Raw genomic sequence first — 19,263 nt, 5'->3', positions numbered from 1 at the left:
TACCAAAGATTAATCAATTAAGTCCTTTTCAGGATGAAAGGTCAAAAAGTAGTTTACATAGGGCACATTAGGAAGAATTTCAGCTTTGTAGAGATTCCTCTGTTTGTGATATTAAGGCAAAAAGAGATTCCACGAGAGCTTCTGAAGATCATCTATGCTGTGGCAGTTTATGACCACAGTTTGAACTTAACAGGCTATTAATAATAAATTGCATTTAACAGATTAGAAATACAGTTTTATATGACTTTTCAGGCTACTGGATTTTGGCAACAGTAATTAGGCAAACTGTACTGTGTAATCATTTATAGCATGAAAATATGCACTTCACTTCCTTAGGCTGTGTCACTTAGTTTCTCTGGCTTCCCCCATTTTCCTTGTGGTTGTATTCCTGTGATTTTCACTGGTTTTGTTTTTCAGTCCTCCCTCCTTGCCCCCCTCTTGTCCCACCACTATTGCCTCCACCAAATTTTCTACTAAACCAATCTTTTAAAGATATGGCTTCTTCTTTAAGTCATGGCTAGAGGACAAAATCTATGACTGTCAGTTACTGCTAACCCGACAAAGATAACTAATGCATTCATACACAAATATATGTGTGCATGTTTTAATGCAAATTGTAGCATTCCTCACACACTTTCCCTTTTAACAATATAAGCCAGCGGTCATTCCCTTTCAGAACTGTTTCAGAACTGTGCTGTTTCATTCTTTAACAACTATATTATACTCTATTGTATGGGTGTTCCATAATTTATTTAACAAGCATTTGTGGCAGGGAAATGGTATTTGTGAGAGGATGTAAATATTTCTTCAAATCATATTTTAAGTCTTAATCTACACACACACAAAATGTAAAAATGAGTTAAAAATAGAATACAAATGGGCCCCACTTACCCTCCTAACTTAAAAAAAAATGACTTGAAGTTTAGCAATATTGTATCTACCCTTCAGCTCCTTTCCTGCCTCTTGCTCCTGTCTCACACCTTAGAATTATTCTTATCTGACTTCAATGTTTATGACTCTTCTAGGTTTTAAAGAAAATTTTATCACACATATAATAGCTAAACCAGACATGTTGGTTTTGAGCTTTATAAAATGATATACTGTAAATAGTCTTCTGTAATGTGTATTTTTCTCACATGTTTCTAAGATTTATCTTTTTTCTAAAAAGTAGCACTGATGTACAATATTCTACTATGTGACGACTACAAGGAATTTATCCATTCTCTGTCACCAAATCTCTTAATCAGAGTGACTATCCGTACTGGGTAGCTTATAAACAATAGCAATTTATTTCTCACAGACCTGGGTGCTGAAAAGTTCAAGATGCTGGTTTCTAGTGAGGTTCCAATTTTGGTTTATAAAACAGCTAGCTGTCTTTTTGCTATAAGCTCACATGATAGGAGGAAGGATAGCTAGCTCTGGAGGCTCTTTTATAAGAGTACAAAAACCCATGGACCTTCTGACTTAATCAAAAACTCACCCAAAAAGTCCACCTCCTGATATCATCACCTTGGGGTTGGGACTTCAGCATATGGATTTTGGGGAGTGTATTATTCAGGTTTTGGTCACTGTAATGAAATACTTGACAGAAAAAGAAAAAGGTTATTTGGGTCACAGTTTTGGAGGTTCAAGGGCATGGTTCCCACATGGTTTAGTTCTTCGCAGCATCATGGCAGATAATGATGTCAAAAGTGAGCAAGTGATTACATTCTGAAGCAGGGGCAGAGAGGGATTCTATATAACCCTCTCTTGAGAACTACCAAGGAATCTGATGAGAACTACATTCTGGGACACATCCCAAGGCACCCAGGAACCTCCCACCTGGCCCTACCTCCCAAAGGCTCTACCATTTCCCAATAACATCTCCGGAGGACCAATCCTCCAATCACAATGCACCCTTGGGGGACACTCAAACCACACCCAAGCCATAACAGAGGAGCACAGACGTTTAAATGATGGCCTCAGATGATCGGGCTATTTTGCTACTCTGAATATTCTGTGTGTGTCTTCTGGTAATGTGCATAAGAAATTCTCTTGGAAATATCCAGAAGCAGAGTGGTAAGTTATGTGACTACAATATTATAATAAAGTGTTCTCCAAAGTGGTTGTGCCTGTTTATTACTCCTCTCAGCAATGTCTAACTCACATCTCTTCTAACACTCTATCAGACATCTTAATTCTTACAATCTAGAAGGTGTAAAATGGCATCTGATTGGTTTTCATTTGAATTTTCCTGATTACTACTGGGAATGAATTTATGTTTATTGGTGCTTCACGTTCTCTCTTCTGTGAAATGCCTGTTTGTATCTATGCTCAGTTTCTAATTAAGATCTCTCTTTCCCTCTTATTGATTTGTAAAAGTTCTTGAATTATCCCAAATAACTAATTCTTGGTTATTTGTAGGTGCCTCAACTGTCTTCCCAGCTTGTGACTTAATTCCTCACTCTCTATATATTTTACTGATGAGGCATTCTTAAATTTATCAATCTTTTCTGATTAGCACTTTTTGTATCTTTTTTTTATAAACTAAAATGTTCTTTATTAACACGTTTGAATGTGAAACATGATCATCTGTTAAAAAAGAAGACAGCTTCATTCTTCAATAATTTCAGAAAAAGAAACTTAGGTTTTTAAATTCTTTTGAATAGTTTCTGTAATTGATCTTTCCCCCCTGCTATACTATTCACTACGGATCTGAATTCCTCAGCTCCTCAGAGATACAGTAAGGACAGAGAAATGTTTAGGAAACATTTCTTAATGTTACATTTCAAAAGTTAACACTTATAAAAAGAGAAGCCCTTTTAATCCCGCAGCCCCTATTCCCACTGTGAATAATATGGTTGAGTACAAGTTAAGTCTATAAATAAATTTATCCTTTTCAAAAAACCACTTAAGATACTTAATAGAATTTTAGGTTAAAAAAATTTCACTGAGAAAAATGAAAGTACCAGTCATTTTACTCCTGTTAACATAGGGTGGTCAAGCATCCGGGTATGAATGCTGTTCTAGCGGAGCTGCCTTTGAGCTGTTCCATCTGCATGTGTCTGAAGGTCCTCCTAAACATTCTGTTCTTCTCCTTGATAATGCCTGTATTCTGGCTTCAGCTCCCATGTGTTTTTGTGGATGCCTTTTACATTCTGAATACCAATTTCTTTCAAGATTTCCTTCAAGTATCCAACAGGTTGTTTTGTGATATCCCCCAAGTCTTTAAGATAATAATATTGGTGTTTTTCAAAGGCTGAAAAGAGCATGTCTAGGACATGTTGTTTATCTGCTCGAGCTCTCTTTCCATCTTCTTTCTTCTTCCATTCATATTCAATATTGTACTGATGATTAGCAACAGGTTTGTAATTGGTTGTTACAACTTTGTCCAGTTGTTGCAATAGCCTTACAGGTTTGGAAGATTCTTCAATTTGCAATCTCTTTAATCTCATGTAGTTTTCACTGGCAGCAGGTCGGCATTCAGCTCTTTGAACCACTATTCCTTCCAATGAGAGTTTATTTGGCAATCCGCAGTTTCCCAACTTCACCTCTCCCAGGGGCTTTAGCCCATTGCTGTGACAAATATTTAGGAACCTTGACCAGCCACACTCCGGTGTTCTGTTTGGCGCCGGTCAGGTCGAGTTCCCCACGCTCCGCCATGGGTCTGTCGCGGGTGGAGACGTGAAGGACGGAGCAGCGGCCCCGAGAGCTGGAGGGCTGCGGGGCAAGAGCTTAGAACAATGCGAGTCGCCGTGGAAGGCAGATTGTGAGAGCCCTCACAGTCCAGGATACTAGGAACCCAGGGAAAAGAGGAACACGCCGCTGGGTGCCGGGAACAGCGCCCACTTTTTGTATCTTAAGAGATTCTTCCTTCCCATGATTAGAAAAGTCATATATTTTATCCTAATTTTTAAATTTTTTGCCTTAAAAATGATATTTTCATGGCATGAGGTAGGGATCTATTTTTTCCCCACATGGATAACCATTTGTACCAGAACTGTTTACACATCGATCTCCAATACCCTTTCTTATGGTCAGAAATCAGGAGCTTAAATACGCATGGGCTAAAGTCTAACACCCACTCATGATGAAAACCCCACAGAAAATTGGAATAGAAGGTTCTTATCTCAATCTGATAAAAATTCATCTATGATAAACCAACAGCCAACATCATACTAAAGGAACAAAAACTGAAAGCTTTCACTCTAAAATCAGGATGTCCACTGTCACCGCTCTTACTCCATATAGTTCTGGAAACATTAGCCAGAACAATTAGACAAGAGAAAGAAATAAAAGGAATAAGGATAAGAAGGGAAGAAGCTAAACTTTTTTTTTTTTTGGTACCGGGGATCGAATTCGGGTCCTTGAGCTTGCGCAGCAGGCGGCGAAACCACTGAGCTAAATCCCCGGCCTGGAAAAAGCTAAACTATCATTCTTTTCAGATGACATGATACTCTACATAGAAGACCTCAAAAACTCCACCAAAAGACTTCTATATTTAATAACCAAATTCAGTAAAGTAGCTGGATATAAAATCAACACTCAAAAATCAATAGCTACCCTCTACATGAACAATGAACTCACTGAGAGAAATTAGGGAAACAACATCTTTCACAATAACATCAAAAGAAATGAAATACCTAGGAATCACTAACAAAGGAAGTAAATGATCTCTACATTGAAAACTACAGTACCCTGAAAAAAAGGTGATCAAAGAGGATATTAGAAAATGGAAAGATAGCCTTTGTTCTTGGGTAGAAAGAACCAATATAGTAAAAATGGCCATACTTCGAAAATTATTATACAGATTTAATGCAATCTTGATCAAAATCCCAGCAGCATATCTCACAGAATTAGAGAAACAATTCTAAAATTCATTTGGAACCAGAAGAGACCTAGAATACTAGAATAGCAAAGGCAAGGGCTGGGGATTTAGCCCAGTGGTTTCGCTGTCTGCCTTGCAAGCGCAAGGACCCGAATTCAATCCCCTGTACCAAAAAAAAAAACAAAACAAAAAACGAATAGCAAAGGCAATTCTGGGCAACAAAAGCAAGGAAGTTGGCATCACAATCCCTGACCCAAAATTATACTACAGAGCTATTGTAATAAAAACAGTATGATACTGGCAAAAAAAACAGAGCCAAAGATCAACTGAACAGACTAGAAGATACAGAAACAACTGCAAACACATTCAGCCACCTTATATTTGACAAAGGGGCCAAACACATCCACAAGAAGGATAGCTTCTTTAATAAGTGGTGCTGGAAAAACTGGCTTTCTATATGCCTCAGACTAAAACTAGACCCATGTCTTTCACCATGCACTAAACTAAAATCAAAATGGATCAAAGACCTAAATATTAAAACATAAACACTAAATCTGCTAGAAGAGAGAATAGGGAGAACTCTTGAGGACATAGAGGTAGGCAAAGACTTCATGAACAAAACCCAGGTTGCAGGGGAAATGACAGAATCAACAACTGGGATCTTACCCTATTAAAAAGCTTTTGTACTACAAAAGAGATCACCAACAGAGTGAAGAAACAACACACAGAGTGGGAAAAAATTCTAGCCAGTAGTCCCTCAGACAAAAGACTAATATCTAGAACATACAAAGACTTGAAAAAGTCAGACCCCCCCCCAATTAAAAAATCCAATCCAAAAGTGGGCATCTGAAATGAATTGACACTTCTCAGATGAAGAAGTACAAATGGAAAATAAATATATGAAAAAATATTCAACATCACTGGCCATCCAAGAGATGCAAATTAAAACAATGTTGAGATACCACCTCACTCCAAAAAGAATGGCTAATATCAAGAAATCAAACAACAACAAATGCTGGCAAGGATGTAGGGGAAAAGGAACCCTTCTCCACTGTTGGTGGGACTGCAGACTGGTGCAAAATCTAAATTTTTTTAATGCTAAAACTATTTGCTGCTACAGAGTACATTTAGAATGTGGCAAAGAAAGAAAAGAGCAAATAATTGAATAAATTATCCTTCAAGTTTCAGACTCAACTCCAAATGTCAGTAGCAAACTAATTAGCAAAAAAAGAAGAGACTGCTCATCTAGTATTTCAGTAAAGATATCTTTAGAGACCAAGAAGGAGACTTTGAAAAAGGAATTTAAAAATAATCATATATAGTAGTTGTGCCATCTCAGGAACTTACAAAGGGCTAATGTCTTACAAAAAATATTCTGAAAAGTATAAGCCAATATCAAAAAGCAAGTCATTAATGCATGATTTTTACAGCTTTATTGAAATGTAACTGATGCATAAATCTGCACATATTCAAAGCATATATTTAATTGGTTTTGACTGAGGTATATACCTGCAGAACCATTTCTAGAAGCAAGTTGGTGAATATTTCTCTAACTTCCAAATGTTTCTTTCTTCATTTCCTTTTTAATCCACACCTTCCTTCCCCAGTGCCCATCTCCGGGTAACTATCAATCTACTTTGTCATGTAGTTAAATTTGCACTTTCTAGAGCTGTATATAAGTGCAATTATACAAGTTGTATCTTTTCTGGTCTCCTCTTTCATTTGGCATTATTATTTTAAGATTCATTCATGTTACTGTATCAGTAAGCTGAGAAGTGTTCTAGATACAGAAAACTCTGTTTTGCCATTCACCTTTTGTTGCAATTTGAGTTGTTGCTAGCTATTGTATATATAAACAAAACTGCTATGAACATGGATATACAAGGAGTGAGCGAAATATACAGTGAATATTTAAATTTAAAAAATTTAATATAGTAAAGGACACACTGTCATTAATCCCCCTCAAAATATTTTCCCATTTCAAAAACACCTGTCCCATCATTTTTGCCACTTTCTGAAGTGGCAAATCTTCTTTCATGTCTTTACAAGGTGTAATAGAAAGTACAGCCCTTCCGGCCACGGCCGGCCCGGAGCCCGCTCAGCCAGCCCCTTTCCCCGCGCTGTCAAGAGACATAGTGTATGCTGAGCTGCTGCCGCTGCCGGCTGCTGCAAGTCTTGGGCCCAAGTTCCCCGCTGCTGACCTGCCAGCTTCTCTGCGTCCCTCGCCTCCTGAAGCTGCTGGTCGTGTTCGTCCTCGGCGGTCCCTTCGCTGGCAAGGGGACCCAATGTGCCCGCATCGTGGAGAAATATGGCCACACACACCTTTCTGCAGGAGAACTTCTTCGTGATGAAAGGAAGAACCCAGAGTCACAGTATGGCGAACTTATTGAAAAGTACATTAAAGAAGGAAAGATTGTGCCAGTTGAGATAACTATCAGTTTATTAAAGAAGGAAATGGATCAAACAATGACTGCCAATGCTCAGAAGAATAAATTCTTGATTGATGGGTTTCCAAGAAATCAAGACAACCTTAAAGGTTGGAACAAGACCATGGATGGGAAAGCAGATGTATCTTTTGTTCTTTTTTTTTTTTTACTATAATAATAAGATCTGTATTGAACGATGTTTTGAGAGGGGAAAAAGTAGTGGTAGAAGTGATGACAACAGGGAGAGCATGTAAAAGAGGATTCAGACTTATCTTCAGTCAACAAGGCCAATATTGACTTACATGAAGAAATGGGGAAAGTCAAGAAAATAGATGCATCTAAATCTGTTGATGAAGTGTTTGATGAAGTTGTGAAGATTTTTGATAAAGAAGGCTAACTCTAAATCTGAAAGCATCCTTGAAATCATGCTTGAATTTTGCTTTGATAGCTGCTATCCAACTCCTTTTTAAGGCAGTTTTAAGCTTTCAAAATCACATCTCAATTAATGGCTAGAAAATACATAGTCAGACATTAAGTTTTTTATTTTATTTTATTCTTTTGGTCACAGGAGTAGACAATGAATTCAGGTTTAACGTCATCTTAGTTATTACGGTGCTCACAAAACAAAGGTATCAGGTAGTTCTTCGTTTTTATTAAAAAGACTGTCCCTTTTATAGTTTGTGCCTTCTGTGAGCAAAAATTTTTAGTACACATGTTAATATCCCTTTAGTAATTACAACATGAGGGACGGAGGATTTAGCTCAGTGGTGCTGCTGCCTGCCTCGCAAGCACAAGGACCCGAGTTCGATCCCTGGTACCAAAAAAAACTGTAGTAATTACAACATGAGAGCTGGGCAAGGTGGCCACACACCTATAATCCCAGTACTGGGAGGCTGAGGCAGGAAGATCTATGTGAGTTTGAGGCCAGCCTGGGCTACACGTAAGTTCAAGGCCAGCCTGAACTGCATAGTGAGACCCTGTCTCAAAAAACAAAACAAATATGTAAATTACAACATGTTAGAATTAGGGATTCCCACTTTCTTTTCTTGCAGGTTTCAAATTTCCAGCCTGTTAAGTGAATTTGTGGACCAAATTTCAGAGGAACTTTTTATGTAGTCAGTTCTTGCATAAGTTGTTTGGTAAACAAACTCAGAAAATAGGTTGCTAGCAATGTTTTAATATTTACCAAATAACTGACCATTTCCTAAAGAAAGATAAAACTTCTACAGTTTGTGCAAAGTTATATGATAGGCCATAGTCTTTGCTTCCAAGGTTTGGGTTGGGCACATAAGAGACTCAGAGCCTGACAGAATTGTCAGCTTTATTATAACTTAATCTGAGGGTGTGGGACAAGGGTCACATCTAATGTTGTGTTCCTTATGCTGTTATATGGTGTTATTCATGATTAAACTGATCAACACAATTTGTAGCAATAGAACCTTGAAATGCATGTGCTACATTTATGCTGAAAGTTAGTAATGATTCAGGTTTTGGTTTTGTTTCCTAAACTAATACAGGGTTAGGGTAAAATTAGAAAAGAAATCTAATGGTTAAAGTGCCCATTTGTATTTTATTTTCTGGAATACTTTCTTCATAGTTATTTGTTTAAAAATACTTAAAAAATCATTGCACTTTGGTCAGAAAAATAATAAATATATCTTATAAATGTTAAAAAAAAAAAAAGAAAAGACAATATGGCGAATGCTGCTGCTGAATGCCATCCAAAAGAAAGGCTCATGAAAACCTTACAGTGTGTCCTTATCCACCTTATTCACCAGTTCTGGCACTGTGTGACTTCTGGCTCTTCCTCAAAGTCAAAATGACCATGAAAGGTAAACATTCTGAATTGATTCAGGACATTAAGGCAGCCAGGATGGCACAACTAAACAGGCTATCAATTCTTTCTGTTCTAATTTTATAGTGATTTAGGTGTCTTTTAAAGAAATTTTCACATAAGATCATAAAGATTTGATTTACCTCTATGCTTGTTTTCTTTCTAGAAGTTTCATAGCTTTCGATTCTGCATTTAGGTGTGTAGACTTTTTTTTTTTTTTTCAAAATTGTAAGGTATAGGGCAAGAGTAATTCTTTTTTTGCAAAAAGATGTCTAATTCTTCAAGTGTAATGTTGAAAAGAATATCCATTCTCCATTGAATGGCTTGTCATCTTAGCTGAAAGTAAGTTACCGTATCTATGTATGTATGTTTCTTAATTCTCTGCTCTGTCCCATAGATCCACATTTCTACGTTTACACCAGTTTTTTCTTTTTTTTTTGGTACCGGGGATGGAGCTCGGGACCTTGCGCTTGCGAGGCGGGCAGTGAAACCACTGAGCTAAACCCCTGGCCTACATCAGCTTTTGATTTCATTGTTTTCTCTATTGCTTTTATTCTCGATTGTATTAATTTTTTCTTTCTTATTTGACCTTTAGGTTTTTAATGCAGTTTACTTCATTGATATGAGACCTTTATCCTTTTCTAATATAGTCATTTGAACTATAAACATTGCTTTAGCTGCATTCCACAAATTTTGATGTTTTGTTCTCATTTTTGTTAATTTCAAAATGTTTTATAATTTCCCTTCTGACTTATTGGTGCATGATCATTTAAAATTGTTTCATTTCCACATGTGGGAGCTTCTAGATTTCTTTTTGTTATTGAATTCTACTTAAATCTGTTAAAATAAAAGAACATTTTATATGGCTTATGTTAAATACATTTAAGTATGTTTTATGGCTGGAACCTGGTCTATCTTGGTACACATTCCACATGCATGAGAAAATAATGTGTATTTTGCTGTTTGGGGGTGAAGCGGCCTGTAAATATTGGTCAGGCCTTCCAATCCTTCCTGAGCATATGTTCTTATTCCATGATCACCGAGTTAGTCTCTAACTATAATTGTGAATTTATTTACTTCTACTTCTATCAGTGTTTGCTCCCTGTATTTCAAGGCTGTTTTGTTAGGTGGATACATGTTTGGAATGTTTATTCTTGGCTAATAATACATTTATTATTATATAATGTCTCTCTTCATCTCTGGCAATGTTCCTTACACCAAAGCCAATGGTGTCTGATAATATAGTCACTTCATCTTTCTTTTGACTAATGATTATCTTGCATATCTCAGTCCCAGGTATTTGGGTGGCTGAGATGAGACTTGAGTCCAGGAGTTGAAGAGCAGCATGGGAAACACAGGGAAGGCCCAGAAGGAGGGGAGGGGAAGGAAAAAGAGGGAAGGAGAAAGGAAGGGAGGGGAGGGGAGGACAGGTTTTCTCTTAGAGAATATATGGTTGGGTCTTTTACATCCAATTGCATGTTCTTCTTTTAATTAGTATGTTTAAGGCAATTTTGTTCATTAAAATTGTTTGGATTAAAATCTGTCATCATTCTAGCTACTTTCTATTTGTTCTGTTTCTTTTGTACCTTTCTCTGCTTGCATCTGGATAAAGTACTTTTTATAATTCCATTTTATCTCCACTACTGGCTTATAATTTAACTTTAAAATTATTTAACTTTAAAAATGTTAGTAATTGTCTTAAAATTTACAATGCTCAGCTTTAATTACTCTCAACCTACCCTTAAATATGCAATTTCTCATACTATGTTTAGAATTTTATAAAAGTGTACTCTCAATATAGCCTCATTTTAAATTATTGTTGCCATATATATTTTTTACACTTGCTATATAACCATAATACATCACTATTATTTAGCCAATTGTCTTTTAGAATGATTAAAAATAAAACAGTATTTCCTCTATTTTATTTTTATCTCAACCATTTTCAGAGATCTTCACTTCTTTGAATAGGTGAGTTTCTGTCTGGTATTCTAGTCCTTCCACTTGAAGAATTTCCTGTTATACTTATTGTAATATAGTTGCTGTTAATGAACTCTCTTGGCTTCTGTTTGGAAAAGATTTTTAGCTTTTGAATGTTGTTTTAACTGATGTAGAATTCTTGATTGAGAGTTTGGTTAATTTCAGTACTTTACAGGTGTTGGGGCCAGGGATTTAGCTCAGCGGTTCCGTGGCTGCCTCGCAAGTGCAAGGTCCTGAGTTCAATCCCCAGTGCCCCAAAACAACAAAAAAAAATAAAGGTGTCACTCCATTGACTTACCATGTATATATAGCAGGTCTGCTGAAACTGTTTATATATAATAATAATTTTTTTCTTTTACAGCCTTAAGATTTTCTTCAGTTTTCAACAGTTTCCATATCATGTTTTAAAATTTGAAATTTTAAAATTTTTGCTCTCGGCTTTCTGAGCTTTGTGAATTTCATGGTTTGATGTCTGAAAATTTTCATCAGTTATTTCTATAAAGTACATCATCTGTCCTTATGTGCCTCTGTTCTCCTTATGAGACCCCATTTCAGCCACCCCCTTGCATAGTGTCTGTGTTTATGTAACTTTGTACTCTTTATACCTTAATCTGTGTACTTCCTGTTTACCTATCTTCAAGTTCATTGATTCATGTGTCAAGGCATTCTTCATCTCTGGTGTTGTTTTTTTAATTTCTGATTTTGTTCTTATAGCTTCCATCTCTCTACTGAAATTCATCTGCCCAGGTGTATTGTCCACTTATTCCAATAGAACTTTTAACATACTAATCACAGGCATTTAAAATTTTCTATTCAGTAGCCAATATCTGGATTGTCTTTGCGTCTGGCCTCTGTTGATTGCTTTGTCTCTTGACATAGGGGTTGATTTTCCTTGATTATTTTTACTTAATTATTAAAAATTATTAAATGCTGGGCAGTATGCATGCACAGGATAGTAAAGAGATAAAAATATTAGAAATGAACATGTGTCATCTTCTGACAGTACTTTACTGTGGAGAGCCATTTGTCTCGTCAGTTCATTTTGCTTAGGCTTTGTGGTTGTTCTAGTTATCTCGAGTATTACTTGTGCTTAAATTGAAGGCTGATTTTTTTTTCCTTCATCTTCCTGCCCTGCCCTGAACAGTCAACCTTTTCCCTTTCTCTATCTTGCCCCCTCCCCAAGAGATCGACTGCTGCCCCAGGTTAGTGCCTGCTAGTTTGCGGTAGAGCATGAGGTTCTGTTGTCCTGGTTAAGCCTCAGCTTTAGACAAGGCCAGGTCCCTGGGTCGTGGCAATTGAGCTTTCTCAGAAATCCTACTCCTCCCCTAGGGACAGGATATCTTTAATGGCCTAGAGCCAAAATGACTTCCTGTTCCTCCTCTAGGAATAGAGTTGTTCTATTTTCTCTCCCTCTGGTCAAAACAAGTCTTCATCTATGCTCTAAGGTCTAGATTTGCTATTGCATTAGCTGCTCCCCACCCCACCCCAACTATGGCCTTTGTCTACAGGGCAGAAGGGTTCAGGTAGAGCTTTGTGATTTCCTCACAGTGGCAAATGCTCACCTCTTCAGGTCCATACCACCAAGGAAATCTTTCCAAGTTCTCCTCTCCTGCACTGCACTTAATTCTCCTCTTAGGCACCCAATGAGGTGCATGGAGCAGACTCCCTTGTTAGCAGCTCTCAGGGGGTCTATATTCTCTTGTTATCCCACATTTAGCTTTTAGCAATTCATTAAAATTTTCACTGAATTTTTCATACCCATTTATAGGGAATGTGGATCTCTTTCTTTGCTCTGACAGAGGTGAGGCAGTGTTTGCATCTTGTCTTTCCTTGGAAGATCTTGGCTTTCCTTGCATTTCAGGCTTTTTGGCTACAATGCAAAGTCAGTTTAAGAAAAGTTATGATTTTTTAGCTCATACAGTTTTTTCCCCTTTCGTTTGTATGTTTATGGTACTGGGGATTAAACCCAGGGCTTTCCACTGAGCTACAACCCTTACCCTTTAAAAAATATTTTTTGTTTTTTGTTTTTGAAATTTTGAGACAGGGCCTCAGTCACTAAATTGCTCAAGCTGGGTTCAAAATTACAATCCTCCTACTTTAGCCTCCTGGAATGCTGGGATTATAGGCATGTGCCACCATGTCCAGCTTTTCCTTATTTTAAGGAAATGAATATGGAGGAAGTGGGTATGTTGTTGCTTTTGAGCTTCACAAGCCACCCTTGGAATTGATATGGAAACAAAAAGAATCATGCCAAAACATTCTTGAAGAACAAAACAATGAAAAAAAAAAGTTATTGGAGCAAAAACAAATAGATCCAGAAAAACAGATACTTAATTTACATTGAAGTAGTACCACAGAATAGTAGGGGGCAGTCCCAGTGGGACTGAGGTTCCATTGTTCTGAATGAGAGACTTCAGATAAAAATAAAAATTGTTAGCTTTACTACTGTCAAGAGCTGGATTGGAGGATGTGTGACCACAATGGGATACCAAATAGACTCACCCTAAATTAGATGAACTTGCCCACTCACGTCCAATGCAGAGATGGTCAGCTTCAGATTTCCATGTAGCCTGCTTTAGAAATCTTAGACTTTGGCTGAAATCAAAGACATGCAGAAGCCATTAGGAAGAAAAGAAGAAGGCATTGGGAAGAAAATTTTCTGTAATATGAGTCACTCCTCCTTTCCTGGTATGGAGTGAGTGAGGAAATTTTCTTTCCCTCTTCAATAGAAGAATGATATTTCTTTACATTCTGTGGAAATGTGAATGAGGAATGTTACCTCTTGGAACCGGAGATCAAACTCGGGTCCTTGTGCTTGCACAGCAGGTGGCAAAACCACTGAGCTAAATCCCCAGTGGAATGTTACCTCTTAACAGACTAGCTGTGCTTGGAAGACATTTCCTTGTTTTTTTGTTTTGTTTTGTTTGTGACAGGGTCTTACTAAGTTATCAGGCAGGCCTTGAACTTGAAATCCTTCTGCCTCAGCCTCCTGAGTAACTGAGATTACAGGCATGCACTTTGCAATCCTTGGATCTTAAGCAAGACTGATATATAGACTCCAATCATCTTTTTTAAAAATTTTATTTTTTAAGTAACTTTCCCCAAAGCATCTGGAAACACTAGTCAAGTGAAAGTTGTGAATCTTTGCTATGTCATGTATGTATAAGAAAAAGACTATCCCATTTCCCTAGATGTATTAAATCATGACATACCACTTAAAGTGCCTCTGAAGCTTACAGAGATCGTTCTTTTCCAAAGTTTGGTTTAAGTACTTACTTATTTATACTGTCACCTTCCTAAACAAACAATAAAAACACAGATAAGTATCTGAAACTTTAAGTCATTACTTTCTTCTCAGTGACGAAAGATGATTACTGTGTGCCTACAAAAGGTTTTACTCATGATATGTATTAGTTTGGATAATGTGACCCAAATAATTTCAGTTCACATATAGCAGTACATGTTTAATTACACTTTTATTTTTTATTTTGCGATAACTGTAGATTTACATTTAATTGTAAGGAACAAAACATAGAGAACACACATGCCCTTAACAATTTCCTTCAATGGCAACATCTTCTAAAACTGTAGTACCATATCATAACCAAAATATTGACATCAAAAGTCATAATACAGAATATTTTCATCATCACGTTTCCCTCATGTTGCCTTTTTATAGCTATACTTCATTCCCTCCATCCCCATCTCTGCTTAATATAGCTACTACTAATCTGTTCTCCATTTCTATAATCTTGTCTTTCAAGAATGTTACATAAGTGGAATTATATAGTACAAAATCTTTTGGGGATAGCCTTTTCACTCAGAGATATTCTCCAGAATTCATTCAAGTTGTTCCATGTGTCCATGGTTTGTTCATTTTTATTTGTGGAGTATTTCATAGTACTGATGTGTATTAGTCACTTTTCTATCACTGGGACAAAATTACACCCATATCTTAAAGAAGGAGAAGTTTATTTGCCTCAGTTTCAGTGGGTTCAGTCCATGGTTGGCTGGCTCCAAGGCAGAAACAGCATGGTGGAAGGTCAGGGCAGAGGGCAAATGCTCATTCCAATGACAGCCAGGAATCAGAGAGGAAAAAAAGGGGGTAGCAGGGGACAAGAATATACCATTTCAGGGCCCGGGATTTAGCTCAGCAGCACTGTGCCTGCCTCGAAAGTGCAAGGTCCTGAGTTCGATCCCTGGTACCAAAAAAAAAGAATATACCCTTTCAGGTCACACTCCTAGTGACCCATTTCCAACCAGGCTGCACCTTCTAACAGCACACTAGTTGCGTACTCATCAACGGATTGATCAACTGATGAGTATAATGCCCTATTTTCCAAACACCTTCCAAAAGCTCCACCTCTGAACACATGAGAGTTCTACAGGACATTTCAGATCTAAACCATAACAAGATGTATCACCATTTGTTTAACTTCACATGTGAAAGAAAATTTGGGATGTTTTTGGCTATTACATGTAAAACTGCTACAAATATCCCTGTAAGGGTTTTTGTGTGAAAATATAATGATGTGCAACTTTTTGTGTAACTTTCCGGCTGATAACTACAGAGCAAAGGACATCAAAGACTTGCCAAAGGTCACAGATTACTTCCTTATAACTGACAATTAACTAATGACTCACTCTTATCAGTACTTGCAGCTTTATAAGTATCTGCTGCCTGACCTTGCAAAGTCCTTAACTCTGAGTTTCAGTGAGACAAGTCACATATTTTTCAAAGTCCATTCTTTAAAATATGAACTCTATGTAATGCTCCTAAGGCATGACGTAGATTTTATGGCTAAAGTGAATTTTAATCTCTCTTTTGAAATTAACAAATGCAAATTAGTGTATAAAGGGAAGAATCCAGTATCTAACTTCCTAAGTTCACATCCCAGCTTTCTCACTTGGAATGCAAGAGACTTTATACTTCCATTTCCTCACCTTAAAAATGAAAACAGTAATAGTACCCAACTTGTATGAACAGAGATTATAAGGACGTATATAAATCAGTTGATAAATGCTATTATTTATTATTATTGCCATCATAATCCAAAGCATCATCAAAGTCATCATGATCTTGTTAAAATACACATCTCCAGGCTCCACCGCTGGAAATTCAGACTCACTAAGTCTGAGTAGTATCTGGTGTAGATGAAGAAGAAGTTCTTTATTAAAAATGTATCCAGGAGCGTAATAGAGACAGAACTCAAACTCAGAACAAACTGCCTGGTGGGAAGTTGTCACATACATGTCCATACACAAAGTCAGTAAATTCTTTAAATGACTAACTCTGTGGTCCTGCCAAAGAGTACAATTGTCTTACAAACTGGGATAGTAACATTATAAAATCATGATTTCTCAAGAGGAAGTTCAATAAAATAAAATACAACTAAGTGCAGTTGTTAACATATCAGCTTTTAAAAAAATTCCTAAATACAGCAGTTAGCATTAATACATGAAAATTTTAATTATGAGTCACAGCACAGCATATCAAATCTGAAAATGAGACATTATTTCCTTAGAGATGAAAGAAAAAAATCATGATTGTTATTATTTCTTCAGGTTCCTCCATCACACTGCTCATTTCTGAAGGTCCTCTCATTATCAAGTACCAGGTTAATCTTCAGGGTGCTTGGAAATCATTCTGGAGGCGGTGGCAATCTTCTTACCACTTCCACGGCAATCCTCAGGTAAGCTTTGGCCTGGAAAAGGGCAAGACTCATTTGCTCTATGTGTCTCCCCCACAGACACCAAGTAACTTGAACTGTTTGTCATGGATGCCTGCTGTATTTGGTAGCAGGTGAGATGAGGAAGTTCAGTCATGAGAAGATGATGCTATGTGCACTGCAGGTGGAGCAGGGCAGAAAGGATTTTAGATTATCTGAAGGGTAATTATTTGGAAGGAGGCTTTCTGAAAAAACATTTAGTACCAAAAAATACTGGTTTCCAAACTTTAGTCTGTGTATTAGCAAACTAGCAACCCAGTATATTTGCAGAAAAATTATACCTTCCTCCTCTGACAAATTGATATACTGAATTAGTGCCAAAACTTCTTTGGCATAAGAAGTATTAGTCATTTCGAGGAAGATTATTTATTACCACCCACTGGGTTATCTTTAAAAAGTACTTTCTTCTTTTTTCCTGAGAACAGTTTGCAGTACTAGCACTGTGCACTCACAAACTTTCATGTGGTGAATACTGGCTATCGGGCAAGAATTTCTGCTTCTGTGGTTGCACTCTTGATCTCTGGGCTCTCCAGTGCAGTGAATTACTAAGAGTAGCTCCCAAGCCACAGAGCAGACCACAAACTACCCCAATGCCCACATGTCCACATTACAACAATGATTATGATATTTACGTTTTAAGAATTCTCTTAAGTAATTTCAATACAAATACTATTTCCTCTACCTTATTCATAAGAAATAATAATAAAGCACAATAGTAAGAATTTCTAAGATTATTAATTTCTACATTGATACACTTTTGTACATACTATCATTATTAATGATAACAGTCCAAATTTACTAAGCACTTAATATTTATCAAGTATTTCCTTTTGCCCGCAGTTACCCATAGGGTTAAATTCTGCCATTATCACCTTATAGACAAGGAAAAGACCCAGAAGGGTGAAGTCTGTTCAGAGCATTACTGCCAGTAGGTAATGAGCTGGGCTTTGAACCAAAGCTGTCTAACTACTTCTCTGTACAATAAAGAGAGACATCTGAGGTCCTTGTGCTGACCTGATGAAGTGATTTAAGGGTGTTACACACATTTTCATTTTTAAAGACTATTCCAAGCCCTCACAGCTGAATCATGTTTTATTTTATCAGAAAAGTGTTAAATTTCATTTTAAAAGTCCGTTTAAAAGCTCTTAAAACATGAATAAGGCCTTAAATTTTTTTAAATGGATGCCTACAATACCAAGTACTTCACACAAAGTGATTTCAATCATGTAAAACAAGCATCATTAGACCAACTCAGATGAAGAAACCAGAAGTTACTTGTTCAAGGTCATAAAGTCAGCAGTCTGGAAGTCAAAGAAATCTAGGTCCAACTGATTCTAAAGCCCAGCTTTTCTACTATACCACATATTAAACAGTAACTTCATAAGAAATTCTAATCATAATGCACAGTCTAGAATGGTTTCACTATGTTATATTTGACAGGAATAATAGTTTTTGCCTAAAAATGGAAATGATTATACTTATAAATATTTCCCTCATATTCTAATGTGCTAGTTTTTACCCAAGCATCTTTATAAACAGCTTTTATCTCATAGTAGTTTTCTAAGTATTTATGTCTAATATTTTGTGATGAAAATTTAAAACTTCACTAAAACAAGCTGAGACAAGAACATCATTCTGTAATTTCTTAGTACTTATCCACATTAGAGACATAAACCTATCAGAATACCAAAAAATTGTGAATGATTACAGAATAATCAAATTTGCCACATTTAATCTTTGCTTTTCAATGGAATATCTCAACTATATTTCCAATATGTCACACTCAAGGTAATAGAATGTCATTTGTTGCGAAACCACCGAAAGGCGTTAAACAGTTTCTAATTCTACAAAACTGTTGAGATTTAATTTTTTCAGCCAATGCTGTATCATTTCAGCAAATACATTTTGGTTCTTAATGCATGCAAAGCATTGTGTTGGCAAATCCATGCGATTGAATGATACAAACTGGAAGCAGAACTGCTCACTGGTAAAGAGTTGGGGCCTTGAAGTCAGGCCAAATTTGGAATCTTGGACTCATTACTTGTTTGCTCAGGGGCCTCAGACAAGTTATTTAACCATTTTAGGCTCAGTTTCAACACCTGTAAAATGGTTAATATAACAGTGTTATAAGGTTTTAAGGTTTTAAGAAGTTTTGAAACTGCTTCCTTTGTACCAGCACTTCTTATGCCTTATTCTCACCTTAGGAATGATTAAATTAAATCACTCTTTTTGTTTAAACCATATCTATCAAGAAGGTGACACATATGAGGTATGTTTGAAAAATATGGTGAATATTTAAATTTTTAAAAATTTAATACAGGAAAAGATATATTGTTAAACTCTACATAGACTAACACCCCCCTCCATTCTTTTTTTAAGGCCACTTAGAGGCACAGATAATACAGCTGGCCCAGCAAGAAATTTTATGGAAGCTTCCTTTTTTTTTTTAAACATTTGAAGCTCAAATTTATCATACACAGCTATTTC

General features: G+C 36.7%; 1 protein-coding gene and 2 pseudogenes across 10 annotated transcripts in view; 1 reads left to right on the top strand and 2 right to left on the bottom strand.

Annotated features, from left to right (window-relative positions):
* Window positions 1-2,625: 2,625 nt before the first annotated feature.
* LOC101697438 (general transcription factor IIF subunit 2 pseudogene) lies at window positions 2,626-6,054 on the bottom strand (annotated as a pseudogene).
* A 171-nt stretch (window positions 6,055-6,225) lies between these two features.
* Nubpl (NUBP iron-sulfur cluster assembly factor, mitochondrial) overlaps window positions 6,226-19,263 on the bottom strand; it is a 256,602-nt gene continuing 243,564 nt past the window's right edge. For 7 of the 10 annotated variants that reach the window (XM_087197254.1, XM_004864025.3, XM_004864024.3 and 4 more), the window contains one exon: window positions 14,505-16,752. In XM_087197254.1, coding sequence (XP_087053380.1) covers window positions 16,690-16,752 — 63 coding nt within the window. In that variant the 3' untranslated portion in view covers window positions 14,505-16,689. Of the gene's footprint in view, window positions 13,643-14,504; window positions 16,895-19,263 lie in introns of those variants that run through there. The other 3 variants (XR_002389119.2, XM_087197253.1, XM_013065320.3) reach the window with 3 other exon arrangements.
* On the top strand, window positions 6,947-7,630 carry LOC101697437 (UMP-CMP kinase pseudogene; annotated as a pseudogene).

The sequence above is a fragment of the Heterocephalus glaber genome, unplaced genomic scaffold, assembly GCF_053883595.1.
Source record: "Heterocephalus glaber isolate CG9 unplaced genomic scaffold, H.glaber_assembly_v1.0 deba00001662, whole genome shotgun sequence".
In the NCBI taxonomy this organism is placed as follows: Eukaryota; Metazoa; Chordata; class Mammalia; order Rodentia; family Bathyergidae; genus Heterocephalus; species Heterocephalus glaber.
This window is presented reverse-complemented; position numbering and strand designations above follow the sequence as displayed.